The following is a 24466-nucleotide window of genomic DNA, read 5'->3' on the forward strand; positions in this document are numbered from 1 at the left end:
TTATAGTGAATTATTTACCTTCTACTATTTTGATGCTGAGATTGACACCTTAAAAAAGATCAGGTATGATTTCTGTCAACAGTAAAAAAGAAAAAAGACATTAATTTCTCTAAGTAGCTTCATTTAGGTTAGGTTTTATAATCAGCAAGTCTTGTGAACCACATCTGGTCAGTAGGAAAGTTCAAATCCAGTCTAAAAGGAAAGGATTTTGAATAGGTCGTTTTACATTCTCTGGAGTCCTGTGTATGGTGGAAAGGAGAATCTTCCCAGACTCACTCAGGGAGCTCGGATTCTGGCATCTGTGTTACATGGTCCCTCTGTGTTTACTTCTGACCTGTTACACTTACACTGTCTAATAGGGAACAAATTGGCATGTAGCTTTTTTTTTGGAGGGAGGTTGTTTTTGTTTTTTAGACCCAGAAGTCAGGTTCGTTCAACAGCCAAGGAACCTTTGACAAAGTGCCATCTTAACTTCCTTTTTTATATTTTGCCCTTAAAAAAAAAAAAAAAAGGAAATCTAGGTCCAGGCTAAATGAGTTTAGCAGTATGTCTGGAGTTGTTAGATCTTCTTGATCAGTGTTGCCCAATAGAAATATAATGCAGTTCTAAATGTTCTAGTGGCCACATTAAAAATCCACAAATAGGTGAAATGAATGTTGATGGCAGATTTAATACAGAGCATCTAAAATACCGTCATCTGAACATGTAATAAATATAAAAATTAACAAGCTATTTTGCATTATTCTCCTTTCAAGTCTGTGCGTGTTCCAAGCACTCAGGTGGCCGCGTGTGCAGCTGTTTGGTGTTGAGCGCTCATTGTTCTGCTCATTTGAAATGTGGACGCTAGTCTGCTGCTTGCAGGTCTTCTATTAAGGACTCATTAAGGGTTTCTCCCTAATTTTAATTATGGGAGTTAACACTGGTCACTATTTCTGATAGGCATGTTTAGTGAATTAGTGTTACACTGTTTTGCTTTTTCACTGTTAGGCCCTAAAGCATGTGAGTGGGAACTAAGGGCCCATCTTTCCTTCCCAAAGCACTTGACTTTCAATGTGACCTGAGATTTCTCGATTATATTTGAAATTACTAGTGGGTGGGCTCATGAAGAGTGAAGTTTTTCTCACTCATTACATTTTCTTTCTCCAGTTGATGCGAGCTTCAATGTCCGCTCTGTTGTGATAGCTTTGGGGCTGTCATGTGAGAAGAGGGGAGATGTTATCATTTTCCTGCCAGACTAGACTCAGATGCTCCTTTAAATAATCTAGACAGCCTTTATTTCACTTCATGGAGGTGCTTGGCTATCACCTTGTTGTTATTGTAATCAATTATCAAATCTAAAAAAAATAAACATATATTTCTGAAGAAGTAAGTAATAATTGTTTCTTTTAAGATTATTTTTATCCTTTAATTCTTTTTCCTATATCACTTATTCAGAGGTAAAATGGATCACCTAAGATGATCAAATTACTGCTTTTAACTTGGTTTTCTTTAAGATCAAAAAGCTGTTAAATTATTCCTGAATGTGTTGTTCTACATGACCTCTGTTGCTTTCCTCACAATAATTTTTTTCTGACTTATTTTAGAAGAATAATCTGTGATTTAAAATGGCTCTACTATTGAACCTGAGGCTCCACATAGGATGCTGAGGGCCGCTGGGACCCCGCGGCCTCACTGGGACCCGCTTCGGTCGTTAAGCCCTGCGGTTGTAAGGGAAGGCGTGGGGGGCTTATGCGTAGACTTGGGGTCAGAGTCTTCATCATTCTGGTCTTGCTTCCCAAGTCTCTTAGTCTGTTCAGGCTTCTGTAACGCAATACCCTAGACTTGGTGGCTTATGAACAACAGAGATTTGTTTCTCACGGTTCTAGAGGCCCGACGTCCAATATCAAGACACCAGCAATTCCGTGTCTGGAGAGGACCCTCTTCCTGGTTCATAGGCAGCTGTCCTTCTGCTGTGTCCTCACGTGGTCGAAGGGATGAGGGTCTCTTTTGTGGGCACTAATCCCATTCATTGGGGCTCCACCCTCATGACCTAATCCCCTCTCAAAGGTTCCAGCTCCAAGTACCATTACAGTGGGCATTAGGTTTCAACATACTAATTTTGGGAGAAGAAACATTCAGTCTGTAGCATCTTAGTACTGTCCTTTGTGCCTGGGGAAGTTCTTTGCCCAAGTGGCTCTCAAACTTAGTGAAGGGCCAGTCTTTCTTTAAATCCCCAACTCATGTCCTGATACTTTTGGAAAATACAATATGTATGAATTACTTGAAATTAGAAATTTTATAGTAATTTGATGGAGGAATGTTTTATCTGTTGAAGCTAGATTGCATATCTCTCTTTGGGTTTTTGTAACATTTTCTCTCAATTTCTGTACATATTTATCCCTTAGGGGGACAGATAACACACAGGACTGGCCGCAGTCTGTGACCACATTTTGAGCAGGTAGCAGGTAGTGATGTCATCCTTACATCACCCACTCTGTGATGTGTATCTTCCATTTTACAGGCTAGGACACAAGGATCTGAGCGATTTAGTAAGATGCTCAAGGATATGACAGACCTGGAGCTGGAATTCTGACCCAGAATTGCTGCTAACCCACAGGGATCTCTGGTGGAATTAGGAGCAGTGTCCTTACCTCAGGGCTGGCTAGCTTCCCGCCTTCCCTCTGTGCTTGTGTTGGAGGATAGGACGCTGTTCCAATGTGCCTGGCCTCCCCTCCCCAGGATAGAAAGGGGGAAGGGGGCAGTGGGAAGACAGGGTAAGGGGCACTGAGACTTGTCTCTTTGTCATTTTATTGTGCGTTTTCACAGAATGGTGGTTGAAGTTGAAAAAGCAAAAAAAAGTTATTGAAAATTGCTGGCTTTCAAGATGTGTTCAACCTCAAGCTTTTGGAGTGCCTGTCAATTTAATTACTGTATATTGTCCTGGGACTCCAATTGTCCTCATATGTGGAATCTAATTTATTTATTTATTTATATATCTTCATTGGAGTATAATTGCTTCACAATACCGTGTTAGTTTCTGTTGTACAATAAACAGAATCAGCCATATGCATACGTATATCCCCATATCCCCTCCCTCTTGCGTCTCCCTGCCTCCCTCCCTATCTCACCCCTCTTGGTGGTTACAAAGCACCAAGCTGATCTCCCTGTGCTATGCAGCTGCTTCCCACTAGCTATCTCTTTTACTTTTGGTAGTGTGTATATGTCCATGCCACTCTCTCACTTTGTCCCAGCTTACCCTTCCCCCTCCACATGTCCTCAAGTCTATTCTCTACATCTGCATTTTTATTCCTGTCCTGTCCTGCCCCTAGGTTCTTCATAACTTTTGTTTTTTTTAGATTCCATTTATATGTGTTAGCATATGGTATTTGTTTTTCTGACTTACTTCACTCTGTATGACAGACTCTAGGTCCATCCACCTCACTACAAATAACTCAGTTTCATTTCTTTTTTATGGCTGAGTAATACTCCATTGTATATATGTGCCACATCTTCTTTATCCATTCATCTGCTGATGGACACTTAGGTTGCTTCCATGTCCGGGCTATTGGAAATAGTCCTGCAATGAACATTCTGGTGCATGTCTCTTTTTGAATTATGGTTCTCTCAGGGTATATGCCCAGTAGTGGGATTGTTGGGTCATATGGTAGTTCTATTTGTATTTTTTTAGGGAACCTCCATACTATTCTCCCTAGTGGTTTTATCAATTTACATTCCCACCAACAGTGCAGGAGGATTCCCTTTTCTCTACACCCTCTCCAGCATTTATTGTTTCCAGATTTTTTGATGATGGCCATTCTGACTGGTGTGAGGTGATACCTCATTGTAGTTTTGATTTGCATTTCTCTAATAATTAGTGACGCTGAGTATCTTTTCATGTGCCTCTTGGCCATCTGTATATCTTCTTTGGTGAAATGTCTATTTAGGTCTTCTGCCCATGTTTTAATCAGGTTGTTTTTTTGCTATTGAGCTCCATGAACTGTTTGTATATTTTGGAGATTAATCCTTTGTCCGTTGTTTCATTTGCAGATATTTTCTCCCATTCTGAGAGTTGTCTTTTCATCTTGTTTATGGTTTCCTTTGCTGTGCAAAAGCTTTTAAGTTTAATTAGGTCCCATTTGTTTATTTTTGTTTTTATTTTAATTACTCTGGGAAGTGGGTCAAAAAATATTTTGCTGTGGTTTACATCAAAGAGTGTTTTTCCTATGTTTTCCTCTAAGAGTTTTATACTGTCTGGTCTCACATTTAGGTCTTTAATCCATTTGGAGCTTATTTTTGTGTATGGTGTTAAATAGTGTTCCGATTTCATTCTTTTACATGTAGCTGTCCAGTTTTCCCAGCACCACTTATTGAAGAGGCTGTCTTTTCTCATTGTCTGTTCTTGCCTCCTTTGTCATAAATTAGGTGACTATATGTGCATGGGTCTATCTCTGGGCTTTCTATGCTGTACCATTGATCTATATTTCTGTGTTTGTGCTGGTACCATACTGTCTTGATTACAGTAGCTTTGTAGTGTAGTCTGAAGTCAGGATGCTTGATTCCTCCAGCTCTGTTTTTCTTTCTCAAGACTGCTCTGGCTGTTCAGGGTCTTTTGTGTTTCCATACAAATTGTAAAATATTTTTGTTCTAATTCTGTGAAGAATGCCATTGGGGGACTTCCCTGGTAGTCCAGTGGTTAAGAATCCACCTTCCAATGCAGGGGACACGGGTTTGATCCCCGGTCGGGGAACTAAGATCCCACATGCCTCAGGGCAATTAAGCCCGTGCACTGCAGCTAGAGAGAAGCTCACATGCTGCAACTAAGACCTGATGCAGCCAAAAAATATAAATAAATAAAATTTAAAAAAAAGAATGCCATTGGTAGTTTAATAGGGTTTGCACTGAATCTGTAAATTGCTTTGGGTAGTATAGTCATTTTCACAATATTAATTCTACCAATCCAAGGATATGGTATATTTCTCCATCTGTTTATGTCATCTTTGATTTCTTTCATCAGTGTTTTATTGTTTTCTGATTACAAGTCTTACACCTCCTTAGGTAGGTTTGTTCCTAGATATTTTATTATTTTTGTTGTGATGGTATATGGGAGTGTTTCCTTAATTACTCTTTCTGATTTTTGTTGTTAGTGTATAGGAATGCCAGAGGATTCTGTGCGTTAATTTTGTATCCTGCAACCTCACCAAATTCATTGATTAGTTCTAGTAGTTTTCTGGTGCCATCTTTAGGATTTTCTATGTATAGTATCATGCCATCTGCAAACAGTGACAGCTTTACTCCTTTTCCAATTTTACAAATTGTATACAGATTATACAAATTATAAAAATTCCAATTATGCAAATTCCTTTTATTTCTTTTTCTTCTCTGATTGCTGTGGCTAGGACCTCCAAAACTATGTTGAATAAGAGTGGCGAGAGTGCACATCCTTGTGTTGTTCCTGATCTTAGTGGGAATGCTTTCAGTTTTTCACCATTGAATATGATGTTTGCTGTGGTTTGTCATATGTCACCTTTATTATGTTGATGAAGGTTCCCTCTATGCCCATTTTCTGGAGAGTTTTTTTCATAAATGGGTGCTGAATTTTGCTTTTTCTGCATCTATTGAGATGATCATATGGTTTTTATTCCTTAATTTGTTAATATGGTGTATCACATTGATTGATATGCGTATATTGAAGAATCCTTGCATACCTGGTATAAATCCCACTTTATCATGGTGTATGATCCTTTCAGTATGCTGTTGGATGCTGTTTGCTAGTATTTTGTTCAGGATTTTTGCATCTATGTTCATCTGTGATATTAGTTTATAATTTTCTATTTTTGTGATATATTTTTCTAGTTTCGATATTAGGGTGATTGTGGCTTCATAGAATGAATTTGGGAGTGTTCCTCTCTCTACAATTTTTTGGAAGAATTTGGGAAAGATGGGTGTTAGCTCTTCTGTAAATGTTTCATAGAATTCGCCTGTGGATCCATCTGGTCCTGGACTTTTGTTTGTTGGAAGATTTTTAATTACAGTTTCAATTTCATTATTTGTGATAGGTCTGTTTATATTTTCTAATTCTTCCCTGTTCAGTCTTGGAAAATTGTACCCTTCCAAGAATTTTTCCATTTCTTCATGGTTGTCCATTTTATTGGCATATAGTTGTTTGTAGTAGTCTCTTATAATCCTTTGTGTTTCTGCAGTGTTAGTTGTGATTTCTCATTCTAATTTTATTGATTTGTATCCTCTCCCTTTTTTTCTTGATGAATCTGGTTAAAGGTTTATCAACTTTGTTTATCTTCTCAAAGAACCAGCTTTTAGTTTTATTGATCTTTGTTATTGTTTCCTTCGTTTCTATTTCATTTATTTCTGCTCTGATATTTATGATTTCTTTCCGTCTACTGACTGGGTTTTCCTTGTTCTTCTTTCTCTAGTTGCTTTAGGTGCATGTAGGCTTAGATTGTTTGTTTGAGATTTTTCTTATTTCTTGAAGTGAGATTGAATTGCTATAAACTTCCCTCTTAGAACTGCTTTTGCTTCATCCCATAGGTTTTGGATCATTGTGTTTTCTTTGTCATTTGTTTCTATGTATTTTAAAATTTCTTCTTTGATCTTTTCAATGCTCTTTTGGTTATTTAGTAGTGCCCTGTTTAGCCTCCATGTATTTGTGTTTTTTTTTACAGATTTTTTTTCCTGTAATTGACTTCTCATCTCATAGTGTTGTGGTCAGAAAAGACGCTTGATATGATTTCAGTTTTCTTAAATTTTCCAAGGCTTGATTTGTGACCCAAGATGTGATCTGTCCTGGAGAATATTCCATGTGCACTTGAGAAGAAAGTGTATTCTGCCACTTTTGGGTGGAATGTTCTATAAATATCAATTAAATCTATCTGATCAATTGTGTCATTTAAAGCTTGTGTTTTCTTATTTATGTTCTGTTTGGATGACCTGTCCATTGGTGTAAGTGGGGTGTTAAGGTCCCCTAATATTATTGTGTTGCTGTCGATTTCCCCTTTCATGGCTTTTAGCATTTGCCTTATGTATTGAGGTGCTCCTATGTTGGGTGCATAAACATTTATAATTGTTATATCTTCTTGGATTGATCCATTGATCATTATGTTGTGTCCTTCCTTGTTTCTTGTGACAGTCTTTATTTTAGGTCTATTTTATATGATATGAGTATTGCTACTCCAGCTTTCTTTTGATTTCCATTTGCATGGAATATCTTTTTCCATCCCTTCACTTTCAGTCTGTATGTGTTCCTAGGTCTGAAGTGGGTCTCTTGTAGACAGCGTATATATGGGTCTTGTTTTTGTATCCATTCAGCCAGTCTGTGTCTTTTGGTTGGGGCATTTAATCCATTTACATTCAAGGTTATTATTGGTATGCATAGTCCTATTACCGTTTCCTTAATTGTTTTGTGTTTGTTTTAGTGGGTCTTTTTCTTCTCTTTTGTTTCCCACCTAGAGAAGTTTCTTTAGCATTTGTTGTGAAGCTGGTTTGGTGGTGCTGAATTGTCTTAGCTTTTACTTGTGTGAAAAACTTTTGATTTCTCTGTTGAATCTGAATGAGATCCTTGCTGGGTAGAGTAATCTTGTTGTAGGTTTTTCTCTTTCATCGCTTTAAGTATATCCTGCCACTCCCTGCTGGCCTGTAGAGTTTCTGCTTAAAAATCAGCAGGTATCCTTATGGGGATTCCTTTGTACGTTATTTTTGTTTTTCCCTTGCTGCTTTTAATATTTTTTCTTTGAATTTAATTTTTGTAACTTTGCTTAATATGTGTCTTGGTGTGTTTCTCCTAGGGTTTATCCTGTATGGGATACTCAGTGCTTCTTGGACTTGGGTGACTACTATTTCCTTTCCCATGTTAGGGAAGTTTTCCACTATAATCTCTTCAAATATTTTCTCAGACCCTTTCTTTTTCTCTTCTTCTTCTGGGACCCCTATTTTTTGAATGTTGTTGTGTTTAGTGTTGTCCGAGAGGTCTCTGAGACTGTCTTCAATTCTTTTCATTCTTTTCTCTTTGTTCTGCTCCTCAGCAGTTATTTCCACCATTTTGTCTTCCAGCTCACTTATTCATTCTTCTGCCTCAGTTATTCTGTTTTCGATTCCTTCTAGTGTATTGTTCATTTCAGTTAGTGTTTTGTTCATCTCTGTTTGTTTGTTTTTTAGTTCTTCTAGATCTCTGTTAAATATTTCTTGTATTTTCTCAATCCGTGCCTCCATTCTATTTCCAAGATTCTGGATCATCTTTACTATCATTACTATGAATTCTTTTTCAGGTAGATTGCCTATTTCCTCTTTATTTGTTTGGTCTTGTAGGTTTTTACCTTACTCCTTCATCTGTGACATATTTTTTTGCCATCTTATTTTTTTTTTTTTAATGAGTGGGATTATGTTTCGGTTTTACTGGTTGTTTGGCCTGAGGCTTCCAACGCTGGAGTTTGTAGGCTGTTGGGTAGAGCTGGGTCTTGGTGCCGAGATGAGGACCTCTGTGACACCTCACTCCAATGAATATTCCCTGGGGTCTGAGGTTCTCTGTTAGTCTAGTGGCTCAGACTTGGAGCTCCCACTGCAGGAGCTTCAGCCCAACACCCTGCTCATGAACCAAGACCCCACAAGCCGTGCAGGGTAACCAAAAATAAAGAGAACAGTAATGAAGAGTAAAAAATCAAATTAGACTAGGAAACTAACAGATATGTTAGAAAGAATGTAAAAATAAAAATATAGATGAAACAACAACTGGAATGTAAAACAGAATCAAAATAGTAAAAAAAGAGGAGAAGAAAGAAAGAAAAAAAAAAGGGTGGAAAAGGCCTTGGATGTGGAGGGCGAGCCTAAGCAGGGGCAGGGTTTGGGTGGTGGGTGAGGCCTATGCTTAGGACTCACAGGGTTGGAAAAAGCCCTTGGGGGCGGGTGGTGAATGGGGCTTAGGCTCAATGGAACTGAAGGGGCCCAGGCGTGCCTCTGGTCTCACAGGGTGGGAGACCCCACCTAGGAGCACAGCAGGCTTAATGTGCCAGAGTTGGCAGGGCAGTCACCCTCTGCTCCTCTGCTGCTCCTCGGGTCCTGGATGGCCTCTCCCACCTGCCTCTCCTCTTCTCCCCCAGCCTCCCTCCTATGCCCACAGGACCCACGTAGCCAGGAGGGTGCTTTTTTTCTGTGGAATCTAATTTAAAAAAAAACAACATACAAATGAACTTATTTACAAAACAGAAAGAGACTCACAGATATCGAAAACAAATGTATGGTTACCAAAAGGGAAAGGTGGGAGGAGAGATACATTAGGAGGTTGGGAATAACATATACACACTAATATATATAAAATAGATAACCAAAAAGTACCTACTGTATAGCACAGGGAACTCTATTCAATGTTCTGTAATAACCTATATGGGAAAAGTATCTGAAAAAGAATAGATATGTGTATATGTATAACTGAACAACTTTGCTAAACACCTGAAACTAACACAAAATTGTAAATCAACTATACACAATAAAAATTTTAAAAAATGAATAAGATTAAAAAAATTTCTAGGCAGGGAGTTCCCTGGTGGTCCAGTGGTTAAGACTCCATGCTCCCAATGCAGGGGGCCCGGGTTCAGTCCCTGGTTGGGGAACTAAGATCCCACATACTGCAACTAACTGCTCACCACAACTAGAGAAGCCTGCCTGCTGCAACAAAGAGCCCATGTGCCTCAACAAAGATCCAGCACAGCCAAAATAAATAAATAAAATTTAAAAAAGTCTCCATGCACATTCAGCCAGGTAAAAAGTGTTCAAGATAACAGAGAAAATAAATTAATATTGAAAGATCTACAAAAATATTTATGAATAGATTCCCATTGTCCTAGATGCTTCTATAACCGTACTTCTATCGTGAGTTCCCAGTACTGGCTCAGTTATAAATTACATGAAGAAATAAAGGAATGTATAGACAGTGGAGCTAGGCCAAAGATACCTCCTTGATGCATTAATTGTTCAGACCAAAAATTAGTTAATGTTAATTTTAAACACATTTCAAGTTATGCAGCCTAATTATATTAACTGTGTTAGGGTCCTGAAAGTCTTGTCTGTGATCACATATATGAACACTTTGGTTTTACTCTGTCTCAAGGCCTAAGATTGTTCCTGGTCTGGACAGATGTATCATTCATCATGTAGAATGCCAGGAAAGCAAATTTAAATGGAGAAATCATTTACAGTTATTGGAAAACTACTCAAAGCTAATTGGGGTCTGATTTTTTTTTTTTTAAAGAAATTACATGGGAGGAAAGAAAGATAATATTAATTATCTTGTGGAATTAAATTCAGTAAAGAAAAAAAGCCACATGTTTTATTTACGACAAAACATTTAAAATGCCTTCTTAAATATTTAACTTCTATAGTTATAACTATTTGCTAGGACATTGCTAAGTTTCACATGCATTATCATGTTGAATATCTGCTACAGCTTTTTTTTTTTTTTTTTTTTTTTTTATTGTACGTGGCCCTCTCTCTGTTGTGGCCTCTCCCGTTGCGGAGCACAGGCTCCGGACGCGCAGGCTCAGCGGCCATGGCTCACGGGCCCAGCCGCTCCGTGGCATGTGGGATCCTCCCGGACCAGGGCACGAACCCGTGTCCCCTGCATCGGCAGGCGGACTCTCAACCACTGCACCACCAGGGAAGCCCCTACGGGTTTTTTTTTTTTTTTTTTTTTTACATCTTTATTGGAGTATAATTGCTTTACAATGGTGTGTTAGTTTCTGCTTTATAACAAAGTGAATCAGCTATACATATACATATGTTCCCATATCTCTACCCTCTTGCGTCTCCCTACAGGTTTTTGAAGTTGATGCTGTTGGTATTTTTTTAGGTAAAGAAACTGAGATTTTAGGATGTTGGAGCAGCTTTTCCAGAAAGCATAAAAAGCAAACAGGAGAGCCTTAGGCCCTTGTGGTCCATGGGCTGGAAGCACTGGCATCACCTGGGAACTTGGGAGAACCTCAGCCCCACCCAGACCTAGGAACAAGTCTGCATTTTTATTTTTTTAATTTATTTTATTGAAGTATAGTTGATTTACAATGTCATGTTAATTTCTGCTGTATAGCAAAGTCATTCAGTTATACATATATATACATTCTTTTTCATATTCTTTTCCATTATGGTTTATGGCAGGATATTGAGTATAGTTCCCTATGCTATACAGTAGGATCTTGTTGTTTATCCATCCTGTATACAATAGTTTGCATCTGCTAATCCCAGCCTCCCAGTCTATCCCTCCCCCAACCCTTCCCCACTGGTAACGATAAATTCATTCTCTAAGTCTGTGACTCTGTTTCTGGTGTGTAAATAAGTTCATTTGTATCAGTTTTGTAGATTCTGCATATGAACAGTATCATATGATATTTGTCTTTCTCTGCCTGACATAATTTCACTTAGTATGATAATCTCTAGTTATATGTATGTTGCTGCAAACGGCATTATTTCATTCCTTTTTATGGCTAAGTAATATTCCATTGTATATATGTACCACACCTTCTTTATCCATTCATCTGTCGATGGACATTTAGGTTGCTTCCATGTCTTAGCTGTTGTAAATAGTGCTACAATGACCTTGGGGTGCGTGTGTCTTTTAGAATTATGGTTTTCTCTGGGTGTATTCCCAGGAGTGGGATTGCAGGGTCATATGGAAACTCTATTTTTAGTTTTTTAAGGAACATCCATACTGTTTTCCACAGTGGCTGCACAACTTACATTCCCATCAACAGGGTAGCAGGGTTTCCTTTTCTCCACATCCTCTCCAGCATTTGTTATTTGCAGACTTTTTAATGATGGCCATTCTGACTGGTGTGAGGTGGTACCTCATAGTTTTGATTTGCATTTCTCTAATAATTAGCAATGTTGAGCATCTTTTCATGTGCCTGTTGGCCATCTGTATGTCTTTGGAGAAATGTCTATTTAGGTCTTCTGCCCATTTTTCGATTGGGTTATTTATTTATTTATGTTATTGAGTTGTATGAGCTGTTTGTATATTTTGGAAATTAAACCCTTGTCGGTCACATCATTTGCAAATATTTTCTCTCAGTGTGTAGGTTGTTTTTTCCTTTTGTTTATGGTTTCCTTTTCTGTGCAAAAGCTTGTAAGTTTGATTAGTTCCCATTTATTTATGTTTACTTTCATTTCTATTGCCTTGGAAGACTGACCTTAGAAAACAATTGTTGATTTATGTCAGAGAATGTTTTGCCTATGCTCTCTTCTAGGAGTTTTAAGGTATCGTGACTTATATTTAAGTCTTTAAGCCATTTTGAGTTTATTTTTGTGTATGATGTGAGGGAGTGTTCTAACTTCATTGATTTACATGCGGCTGTCCAGCTTTCCCAACTCCACTTGCTGAAGAGCAGAGTCTGCATTTTAAAAAGATCCCACGTAATTTATGTGCATGTTGAAGCTTGAGAAATAATGCTTTATTTTACAGATTCCATGTTCATAATTCCTACAGAGTCCTTCGTCAAAGGGATGTCTAAGATAAAAACTTCATTAAGAATATTAACTGACTCTGATATGAATTTGGAGAGATTTAAAGTAATCCCTTTTTTCTGGTTATATGTCCAAATTTTGTGGATTTCAAATAAATTTTTTCTTCCAGTTTTATTGAGCTGTAATTGACATACGGTACTTTATAAGTTTAAAGTGCACAGCATAATAATTTGACTCATATACATCAAGAAATGATTACCACAATAAGTTTAGCAAACATCCATCATCTCTTAGAGAAAACATTAAAGGAAAAGAAAAAAATTAAAATCGACTTGGAATGGCTGAGATGATGCAGTAAGAAGACCTGACCTCACCTCTTCCCATGAGGACCTCAAAATTACAACTATTTATAGATCAACTGTCTATGAGAACAACCTGAGGACCAGCAGAAGAGATCGTCTACAACTAAAGGCATAAAGAAGGAGCCACAACAAAAGGGGTAGGAGGGGCAGATAGGAGGTTTAGTGAAGACCCATGCCCGTGGGCAGGTGAACCTCAAACAGGAGGATAATCACAGTTGCGGAGGTTCTCCTCAAGGAGCGAGGGCTCTCAGCCCCACTTCAGGCTCCCAGCCCGGGGGTCCTGCACTGGGAAGATGAGCCCCGAGAATATTTGGCTTTGAAGGCCAGCAAGCCTTGCTTTAGGGAGTCCCAGAGGACTGTGGGAAAAGACAATTTGTCCTTAAAGGGCAGAGTCAGGAGGTTGAAAGGAGCCTGGGACAGACCCTCTTGCTGATGGTGGAGAGTCTCCAGACAGGCTGAGGTAGCTGGGGCTCACCCTGGGGACAAGGACAGGCCTTTCAGGAGCTCTTTCTCCGTGTGGACACTGGAGCTGGTAGGTGCCATTTTGGAGTCCTCCCTCTAGCCTATTAGTGCTGGGACCTGGTCCCCCCATCCAATGGTCAGCACCAGTCCTGGCATGCCCCGGCTAAGCAGCCAACTGATCAGAGACACAGACCCATCCACCAGCAGGCTGCCTGCCCTCAGCTCCCTCATCCCCTTGTTGCCCAGGACCTGGCCTTGACCAACAGAGGGGGCGTGAATCAGCCCCACCCACCAGTGGGCCAGCATTAGCGCTAGGACACCCAGGGCCCTCCAGCTAGCTGTCAGGACCCAGACATGCCCATCAGTGGGCCGACACCAGATCCCTGGGTCTGGAATTCAAGACCCCAAGACCCAGCTCCACCCACCAGCTGGCTGACAGAAGCTATGGAACCCCCAGAATCCTGCAGAGAGAGATCCTGGGACACAGTTCTACCCACCAGTGGGCCAGCACTTTCCCTGGGACCCCTTGGACCCTGGTCCTTCACAGCAGATGGCTGACACGAGCTCTAGAATCACCGGGCCCCACAGCCAGAGAGCCTGGTTCTTGGCTCTGCCCACTAGAGGGTCTGCACCAGCCCCAAGATGCCCTGGGCCTTGGTCCCACCCATCAGTGGGCTGACACCAGCTCCAAGAAACCCTGGACACTGCAGCCAACTGCATCAGGAACTGCCCCCACACATCAGTGGACCAGAACCAGGCCTTGGAAGCTCCCTCCACCCCACCTTCCACACCAGGCCCCAAACTCACTCACAAGCAGGCTAACACTGGCTCCCGGAAACCTCTAGCCCACAGCCATCCACCCCAGTATCTCCCCTGCCAACCACTGGGCCAGCACTAGGACCAGGACTCCCTGGGCCCTGCAGCAAGCCATGCCTGGGCCCAGCCCTGATCAACAGCAGGTGCAGCCTCCACACTAGGCAGGGCCTGGCAACCAAATGGGCCAGGGTGCAACTTCACCTACCAGTGCCCCCACAGCAGTCAGTCCCCCACAACAAAAGCACCCACATGACCCACTGAGGGGGCACCCCTGGAGCATTTAGGGGAGTATGTTTCCTGCTTAAGTCCACTTCTCCAACATCGGGAAATATAACCAACCACCAAATATATAGAAATGAAAAGAGAATTAGGAAAAATGAGGTGACAGAGGAACATGTTTCCAATGAAGGAACAAGATGTAACCCCAGAAGAAGGACTAAGTCGGGTGGAGATAATCAACCTCTCTTCAAGATAATGAAGGTAAAGATGATCAAAGAACTTGGGAGAAGAATGGATGAACCCTGTAAGAAGTTAGAAGTTTCTAAGAAAGAGTTAGAAAGTATAACTAACCAAAGAGCTGAAGAATAAAATAACTGCAATTTAAAATACACTGGAAGGAATCCATAGTAACTTAGATGATACAGAGGAATGAATCAGCAAACCGGGATACCAAATAGTGGAAATTGCTCAAACAGAATAGAAAAAAGAAAAAAAACTTGTAAAATGAGAGTTTGAGAGACTTCTGGAACAACATCAAGCATCCTGATTCTCACTTTATAGGGGCCCCAGGAGGAGTAGAGAGGAATAAAGGGACAGAGAAGTTATTTGAAAACCTATTGGCTGAAAAGTTCCCTAACCTGTGAAAGAAAGGTGACATCCAGGTCCAGGAAACACAGAGAGTCCCAAATAAGATCAACCCAAAGATGTCTACACATTGTAATTAAAATGGCAAAAATTAAAATAGAGAATATTAAAAGCAGCAAGGGAAAAGCAACTAGTTCATACAGGGGGACTCCCATGAGGCTATCACCTGACTTTTAGCCGAAACGGCAGGCCAGAGGAAGTGGCATGATATATTTAAAGCAGTGTGAGGAAAAAAAACCTACAACCAAGAATATGGTACCAGGGAAGTCCATCATTCAGATTCAAAGGAGATATAAAGAGTTCTGCAGACAAACGAAAGCTAAGACAGTTCAGCACCACCAAACCAGCTTTACAAGAAATGCTAAAGGGACTTTTCTAGAAAGGCCACAACTAGAAATACGAAAATTGCAAAAAGGAAAATCTCATTGATGAAGGCAAATATACATTAAAGGTAATAGATCAAAATTAGTAGAGAGGTTAAAAGACAGAAATAGTAAAATCATCTGCATCCACAATAAGTAGTTACAGAAACATGTAAAATATGATGTCAAAAACAGTAAACTTAAAAAAAAAAACAGTAAACTTGGTGGGGGAAGTAAAAATGCAGGATTGCTAAAAGATATTTGAATTAAGAGATCAGAAATTTAAAATAATCACGTATAACTAAAAAGCTACAGTAATCAAAACAGTATGGTATTGGCACAGAAACAGACACTTGGATAAATTGAACAGGATAGAAAGCCCAGTAAGAAACCCATGTACTTACGGTCAATTAATCTACCACAAAGGAGTTAAGAATACCCAGTGGTGATAAGGCAGTCTCTTCAATAAGTGGTGCTGGAAAACTGGACAACTACATGGAAAAGAATGAAATTAGAACATTCTCTAACACCATAGACAAAAATAAGCTCAAAATGGATAAAGACCTAAATGTAAGATTGATATTCTAAAACTAGAGGAAAACATAGGCAGAACACTCTTGCACATTGGCCTTAGCAATATTGTTTTTGGATCTGTCTCCCAAAGCAAAGGAAATATAAGCAAACATAAACAGGTGGGACCTAATTAAACTTAAAACCTTTTGTACAGCAAAAGAAATCATCAACCAAACGAAAAGAGAACGTACTGAATGGGAGAAAATATTTGCAAATGATATGACCCATAAGGGATTAATATCCAATGTATATAAATAGCTCATACAGCTCAACATTAAAAAAACAACCTGGTTAAAGAATGGTCAGAAGACCTGAATAGATATTTTTCCAAATAAGGCCAACAGGTAGATTAAAATGCTCAACATGGTTAATTATCAGAGTAATGCAAATCAAATCCACAGTGAGATATCATCTCACACCTGTCAGAATGGTTATCATCAAAAGGAACACAAGTAACAAATGTTGGCGAGGATGTAGAGAAAAGAGAACCCTTGTACACTGTTGGTGGGAATGTAAACTGGTGCAGCCACTGTGGAAAACAATATGGAGGCTTCTCAAAAAAACTAAAAATGGAACTACCATATGACCAAGCAGTTCCACTCCTGGGTATATGTCCAAAGAAACCCAAATATGCTAATTTGAAAAGATACATGCTCTGCAGTGTTCATAGCAGCATTGTTTACAATAGCTAGGATATGGAAGCAACCTAAGTGCCCATCAACAGATGAATGGATAAAGAAGATGTGACATATATATATGTGTCACATTTCTAGATGTCTCTCTCTCTCTCTCTCTCTCTCTCTCTGTGTGTGTGTATATATATAATATATAATATATATATAATATATATATATTATATATTATATATATTTTATATATATATATAAAATGGAATACTACTCAGCCATAAAAAAGAATGAAATAATGCCATTTGCAGCAACATGAATGGACTTGGAGGGCATTATGCTAGGTGAAATGAATCAGACAGGGAAAGACAAATACTGTATGATATCACTTTTATGTGGAATCTAAGAAACACAAGAAACTAGTGAATATAATAAAAAAGAAGCAGACTCACAGATATAGAGAACATACTAATGATTACCAGTGGGCAGAGGGAAGGGGAGAGGGTCAATAAAGGGGTAAGGGAATAAGAGGTACAAACTATAGGTATGAAATAAGCTACAAGGATATATTGTACAACATGGGGAATATAGCCAATATTTTATAGTGACTACAAATGGAGCATAACCTTTAAAAATTGGGAATCACTGTATTGTACACCTGTAACTTATATAATATTGAATAGCAACTATACTTCAATAAAAACAAATTAAAAAATAAAATAAACACACACATATACACATATATATGTGTATATATTTTATATATATAATATATACAGAGAGAGAGAGAAAAATTGTTATTGTTGTATATAAACCTCATGGTTACCACAACCCAAAAATCTATACTAGATAACACACAAAAAATGAGAAAGGTATCCAAACATAAGATAGTTATCACATCACAAGGGAAGTGAACAAAGAAAGAAAGGAACAAAAAAGAATTATAAAAACAATTAATAAGGGAGATTGGGATTGACATATACACTACTATGTATGAAATAGATAAGTAATGAGAACCTACTGTATAGCACAGGGAACTCTACTCAATACTCTGTGGTGACGTAAATGGGAAGGAAGTCCAAAAAAGAGGGGGTATATGTATATGTGTAGCTGATTCACTTTGCTGTATAGTAGAAACTAATACAACATTGTAAAGCAACTATAGTCCAATGAAAATTAATTAAAAAAACAATTAACAAAATGGCAATAAGTACATATCTATCAATAATTACTTTAAATGTACATGGACTAAGTGCTCCAATCAAAAGACATAGATTGGCTGAGTGGATACACAAACTGGGCCCATATATATGTTACCTACAAGAGACTCATTTCAGATCTAAAGACACACACAGCCTGAAAGTGAGGGGAGTAACAAGTATTCTGTACAAATGGAAATGAAAAGAAAGCTGGGGTACTAATACTTATACCAGACAAAATAGACTAAAATGAAGACTGTAACAATAGATAAAGAATGACATTAAATAGTGATCAAGGGATCAATCCAAGAAGTTACAACAATTGTAAGTGTATATGCACCCAACGTAGGTCCATGTAAATACATGAAGAAAATATTAACAGACAAAAAGGGAGAAACTGACAGTAAATAACAGCAGACTTTATAGCCATTCTGACAGGTGTGAGATGTTATCTTATTATGGTTTTGATTTGCATTTCCCTAATGATTAGTGATGTTGAGCATTTTTCATGTGTCTCGGGGCCATCTGTATGTCTTCTTTGGAAAAATGTCTATTCTGGTCTTTTGCCCATGTTTTAATCAGGTTGTTTGGTTGGTGTTTTTTTGTTTGTTTTGTTTTGTTTTTAAATAAATTTATTTATTTATGTATTTTTGGCTGTGTTGGGTTTTTGTTGCTGCACATGGGCTTTCTCTAGTTGAGGCAGCTCTCTACTCTTCATTGTGGTGTGCGGGCTTCTCATTGCCGTGGCTTCTTTTGTTGTGGAGCATGGGCTGTAGGTGTGCAAGCTTCAGTAGTTGTGGCTCACGGGCTCAGTAGTTGTGGCTTGTGGACTCTAAAGCTCAGGCTCAGTTGTTGTGGTGCATGGCCTTAGTGCTCCATGGCATGTGGGATCTTCCCAGACCAGGGCTTGAACCTATGTCTCCAGCATTGGCAGATGGATTCTTAACCACTGCGCCACCAGGGAAGTCCCTTGTTTTTTGTTTTTTATTGTTGAGTTGTATGAGTTCTTTGTATATTTTGGATATTAACTCCTTATCAGATACATTGTTTGGATGTATCTTCATCCATTCAATTAGGCTGCCTTTTGTTGTTGTTGTTCTTAGTTTCCTTCACTGTGAAAAAGGTTTTTAGTTTGACGTAGTCCCATTTGTTTAGTTTTGCTTTTGCTTTTCTTACCTGAGGTGACATATTCAAAAAACTATTGCTAAGACTGATGTCAAAGAGCATATTGCCTGTGTTTTCTTATAGTTTTATGGTTTCCAGTCTTATATTTATGTCTTTATCCATTTGAGTTTATTTTTGAATGTGGTGTGAGAAAGTAATCCACTTTGATTCTTTTACATGTAGCTGTTCAGTTTTCCCAACATCATTTATTGAAGAGACTGTCTTTTCTCCACTGTATATTTTTGCCTCCTTTGTTGTGGATGAATTTGACCATATAAACTCAGGTTTATCTTTGGATTCTCTATTCTGTTCCGTGGATCTGTGTGTCTGTTTTTTTATTCCAGTACAATACTGTTTTGATTATGGTAGCTTTGTTGTGTAGCTTGAAATCAAGGAGTGTGATACCTCCAGCTTTGTTCTTTCTAAAGATGTTTTTGGCTATTTGGAATCTTTTGTGTTTCCGTGCAGATTTAGCCTTATTTATTCTATTTCTGTGAAAAATGACTGTAGCATTTTGACACGGATTGCACTGAATCTGTAGATTGCCTTCTGGAATATTCAAATTTGCTAAATCTGTATTTTCTGCTTTTCATCTAAGCGTTTTAAGATCATTTTGTAAGAGTCAACTCCTTCATCTCCATTATATATATGGTCACTGGATTCTTAAAATGTTATAGTTTGATAGCTTCAAGTTCTTGTTATTCAGTGTATTAAAGGGGGGGTGAGAGAGAGAGAGAGAGAGAGAGAGAGAGAGAGAGAGAGAAGTGATGATGGTGGTTTCTTTATATTAGGTTGAATAACTCTGGGGAACTGTGGAGGAACTGATCCTTTTAGACATGTGTTCTCTCCTGTATGTATGCTTTTTGGAAGGTGATCAATAATTATTATTCCTGTCTATAATCTTTGGCATTTAAATGTAACATACAGTTTATAGTCAAGTTCATTTCAATTATAAGAGGAAAAGCAAGTTTCAGGTATGAACTGTGAAACAGTCTGTGAAGAGGCTATGTGACCTACCCTTATTTATGAGCCTCTCAGGTTTAAAAGGCAAGGGAGTGACATGCAAATAGTGGCACTTTTAGAGATAATACTCGAGAATGGATGGGAAGACATGAGAATCGTTGTTTATTCTATAATCACCTGGAAGGCTTTTTAAAATGCTGATTGAGTCTTTCTTTGGCTAGATCTTCTAACTAACAGCTTTCTGACAGAGATTTTGCATCTTTAATAAGTTCCCAGGTGATTATGGTGCCCTCTCTTGCAGGAAATACACCTTGGGAACCACTGGACTAGAACTGGGAAGTCTGGTTAGGATCCTTTGCATTGATCTCTGCAAGTTATAATACAGAAGTAAATGCTGACAGTAGATTTAGGGAGGAAGGGGTAGATTTCAAGGATAGAGCAGACTTACAACTGACAGGACTTGTCAGACCAGAACATGCAGGTGAAGGGGGGGGGGGTTGGATCTAGAATGATTTCTGGATTTCTAACTTTGATGGTGGACTGAAAATCGTGGTGCATGATCTCAACATATGGAATAAAAGAGGAGAAGCTGAGTAGGTTTTTGGGGTGGGCTTGATGACAAGTTTGGTATTAGACATGTCAGATGGAGGTTTATGTGGGTAATTGAAGTGGAGATATTTGTTAGAAAAATAGGATACTGCTGAGGTTAAGATGCTGTTAAAAGAACACAGTTATATAAGTGCAGGCATACATGTTGATGGAGGAGAAAATATAGGTCATACATTGAAGAGAATATGGAGCTGAGAGCAGAACTCTGGGATATGCCAATATTTAATGTGAAATCAGAATAGTTCACCTTAAAAAAGCCTGAGCCAGACTGGCAGGAATCCTGGAGTACAGAGGGTCAACTTTAAAAATAAAATAGCCAGTTTTCTCAGCAGCATGAGTTTATTTGGTAATAACCAGGGGAATTGTAATTGGGGAAATAAATTCAAGCTTTTGACCACAGGGAAATGCGGAGAACAAAGGGCAGGAGCTTTTATAGAGAAAAGGGGCAGTGGGCGGGGCTCTCCTCTATAAAAGTTCATTGGAGGAAAGTGGGAGTTCAGGTTTCTCATTGGCTGAGCTGTGACATTTTTCCATTGGCCGAGCTTGTTGCTGGGCGGTAAGAACATCTCCCTTCCTCCTGCCGGGGAAGTAGAGACTCCTTCGCGTTGGAGGTGCGAGGACCCTCTCTTCCCGTTTGGGTGATTGACCCCCAGTGGTAGACGTGAGAGCTCCCTGTGCAGGCCTTCCAGACGCCAGTTTTAATTGAGGGTTAGAAATTAATTTTCACCAGAATTTTTATAAGGGTGTAATAAACATGTCAGCACAGCAGGAAGGTCAGACGACATACGGATGCAGATGTGCTCATTGTAATTAGGAACCGGCGGGGAGTGGGGTGGGGGGAGATAGGAAACCTTAGGAAAAGCAGTTTTTTCAGCGTAGCACAGATGAGACCCAGATTCTATTTATTTGAAGTTAGAAACATTTTTAGAACAGAATACATGCCTTCTGCTTTTCTGAAATTAAGTTTCTATTTTTTCAGCTCGGAAGAGGAAATTGTTATTGATAAAAATAGTTTAGGTATGAATGGATTCAAATTCAAGTTCTAAGCTGAATTAAATAAAATGTTTAAAGAGCAAACTGAGAATCAGTTTCTATGTCTTTCCTATTAGGAGGCACTGCTTCTTGTGGGGTGTTAATGTCCCTTTCCTCAGGAAGCTTTCAGAAATGACTGTGGGGTTTTTGCGGTTGGTTCTCCTGGAAGGGATTTGTCTTTTTCTCCACCCGTTTCCCTGATAGGGAACCAAGAATGCTCTTATTCCTGTTGAGAATATTATCTTACACTGTGATTTGTTTGACAGCTGGGCATGATTATTTTATTAGTTTCCTAATTGATCAACTTAGGGCAGCTGTCACTTCTGGAATTTGACCTTAACATTTTTCTTTTCCTCCAGTGTTTTTCTAAGCAAATTTATAACAAAATGCTGAGAGTAAGTAGAAATTGCTACTCTACGTAAGATCAGTTATCTGAGATAATAGTGTCATAAGCAGGATTTATCAGTGATGTGTTATAGTCTAGAAAACATAATTTAAACCTGCCTACATCTGTGTTAGGAAACTTCCCATGGGTTGTGTGGATTGACTCTTCCGGACTCTCTGGAAGGATTTGAGATTGAGCTAACACAGCCCGTTAGATTTGATGATTGTATCACAATTAATTAGTTGGAAGGTTCCTTCCAAAATGTGGGCCAAATGCAAAACGAGAGCAAATGCCAGTAAAATAGTGAGCTTTCTAAAAAACCTTCATAAAAGCACATTTTCTATTTTGTGGTCAAACTAATCTGATCTAACAGATTCTCTGTGTACTTTTATTTTTTCCCTTTACTTATTGGCCAGTGTTTCAAGGTTCTGCATTTAAAAACAAAGAACACTTTTTAAATCTCAGGCTGCAAATGATCAGGTGTGTAACTGTTATTTTACAGAGACCAAACTAACTTCCTAGATGGTTAGAAATTTCAGTGATGGCAGATCAGGCTCTTACAAGGCAGGTAAAGAACCCGATGCTGAGGCTGCTGGTGAACAACAGGGCAAAGGCAGGGCTTTTGAAGACAGGAGAAGCAAAACCCAAAAGCTTGTTCACATCAGTTCTGGTACTTTAGCTGTTCTAAGTTATTTGTTCTTCATTTAGGATAAAAATAACATGCTCTTAAGCCTATCACTGAGTTCAAATAACATTTCTCCCTTTTCCTTTCTTTCTTGAACAGGTTGTCAAGTTACTAAGCAACAAAAGGTCACAAGCAGTTGGAATATTGATGTCTAGCCTTCACTTAGATATGAAAGATATACAACATGGTAAGTGAAAAATAAAAATTCAGCTTTTGAATACTCAAATTTGGGCCAAAGGATGTGCTGCTTAGTGGTAAAATTATTTCATACTTAGACTCTCTGTGTAGATTAAGATGAGTATGTTTCCTGTAACTGCTACCAAACTTTCTACCATGATTGTTTCTGGAAAGGTTACGAGTAATTTGGCTTCTGTGTTATTTCTGTATCTTGCTAAGAGCATGATTCTCATGTGACATGTTTAGTGTGCATTAGCAAATATTTAATTTTTGACTCATGCGAAATACTAGTCCCACTGTGCTCTGTACCTGATTTGACTTCTCTGTGCCATGTCCAAAGAGGGACTGGTGAACACTGGTGAGATCCAGATGTGGGCCGTGCCTCAGCCCCTGACGATACCTGGGGAGGATAGTCCACAGGAGAGGAAAATATGCTGAGAGTGAATCTCAGATGTTTGCTGAGCTAACATAAAGAAGAGGAATAAACCTAAGATTTTCTAATAGATCAGCTAAAACCAGTGTACGAGTTACATGAAAGCATGTTTTGATTGTTGTTGTTTTTAAAATGTCCTTATGATTAGAGACGTGGAAGAGTAGACTGGATTACCGTGTATAGTGATTAAATGAAAACTCAAAACTGTTGAAGAGGCTGCATGACCACTTGTCTCAGTGCCTTTAAAGCATTGAGTAAGTGATGGGACGTATTCTCTTCATCCTCCTGTTCCGAGAGGCTGTGAGATGCTGAAAGAATCACTCAAGCAGCTTTATTATGTGTAACTTTTTAGGCTGGACAACTGGTCCCTCTTTTTTCAGTTCCTTGGGATGACGAGCGTGTAACCGCCAGGCTTCTCTCCACATACGGGGACCGAATTATTTTTGTAATAAGCATCAAAGATAATTTCAAGTTATTCTTACCTGTTTATGTTATTGTTGGTGATCCAGACGCATGGAAGCAGTAATAGCATGATATTTTGTTATTCTTTATGGTGTTGTTTTAATTTATATCTTTAACCAGGCTTATAAAATATTTTCTATATTTGGAAATAGGGTGATTTTTACCATTTTTAAAATGGCTTTCATGTCAGTATTTTAATACTTTACTATTGACAGGCATCCCTATGCTATATTGTCCTATCACACTTGTGCTGAAAGATATTGCCCAAAGGTGAATAGAGGAATTAAATTTATATTCAAAATGTCCCCTAAGCTGTTCAGAGCCTTAGAATAGATTTAAAGCAGATTAAATTATCCAATGGAATATGTTTACCTGTTAACAAAATACGGTTTAAAAATCATGAAAACATTTACCTGGCTTTCCAGCTTACCCCCGTGTGAATGTGGATTCTATTTGGTAGGCTTAAAATAATGTGTGGAATAATTCATAAATAGCACAAGCTTGTCCTGCCCTGTCAATCCGTGAGTAGCACAATCACAATTTAAATTTTTATTAAGCTGCTTTGGTGGTGAGGAGGCTTTCTCAAGTGGAAGCATTGGGGGTCGTTGTCATAGAACAGGACGCCAAGGCCGGCAACAAGAAACATTTGCTTTTCTAAAGCTGGCAGATGTAGCCCAGTCAAGCCATGGAATGAAATCTGAAATTAATGCTATGGTCCTTTCCTTCAATCGGATATTGCCTGGGTTGAGTTAGTAATGAGAACCTTCTGAGCAAAGGAGTCGACTAACGTGTGTGTGTGTGTGTGTGTGTGTGTGTGTGTGTGTGTGTATGTGTGTGTGTGTATGTGTGTGCCTTTC

The 24466-nt window shown here is 38.9% G+C and overlaps 1 protein-coding gene across 1 annotated transcript in view; it reads left to right on the top strand.

Annotated features, from left to right (window-relative positions):
• FMN2 (formin 2) overlaps nucleotides 1-24466 on the top strand; it is a 316289-nt gene that overhangs the window by 156449 nt on the left and 135374 nt on the right. Inside the window, exon 8 of the mRNA XM_073793699.1 lies at nucleotides 22637-22724. Within this exon, the coding sequence (XP_073649800.1) occupies nucleotides 22637-22724 (88 nt within the window). The remainder of the gene's footprint in view (nucleotides 1-22636; nucleotides 22725-24466) is intronic.

Source organism: Tursiops truncatus, chromosome 16 (assembly GCF_011762595.2).
Source record: "Tursiops truncatus isolate mTurTru1 chromosome 16, mTurTru1.mat.Y, whole genome shotgun sequence".
Lineage (NCBI taxonomy): Eukaryota > Metazoa > Chordata > Mammalia > Artiodactyla > Delphinidae > Tursiops > Tursiops truncatus.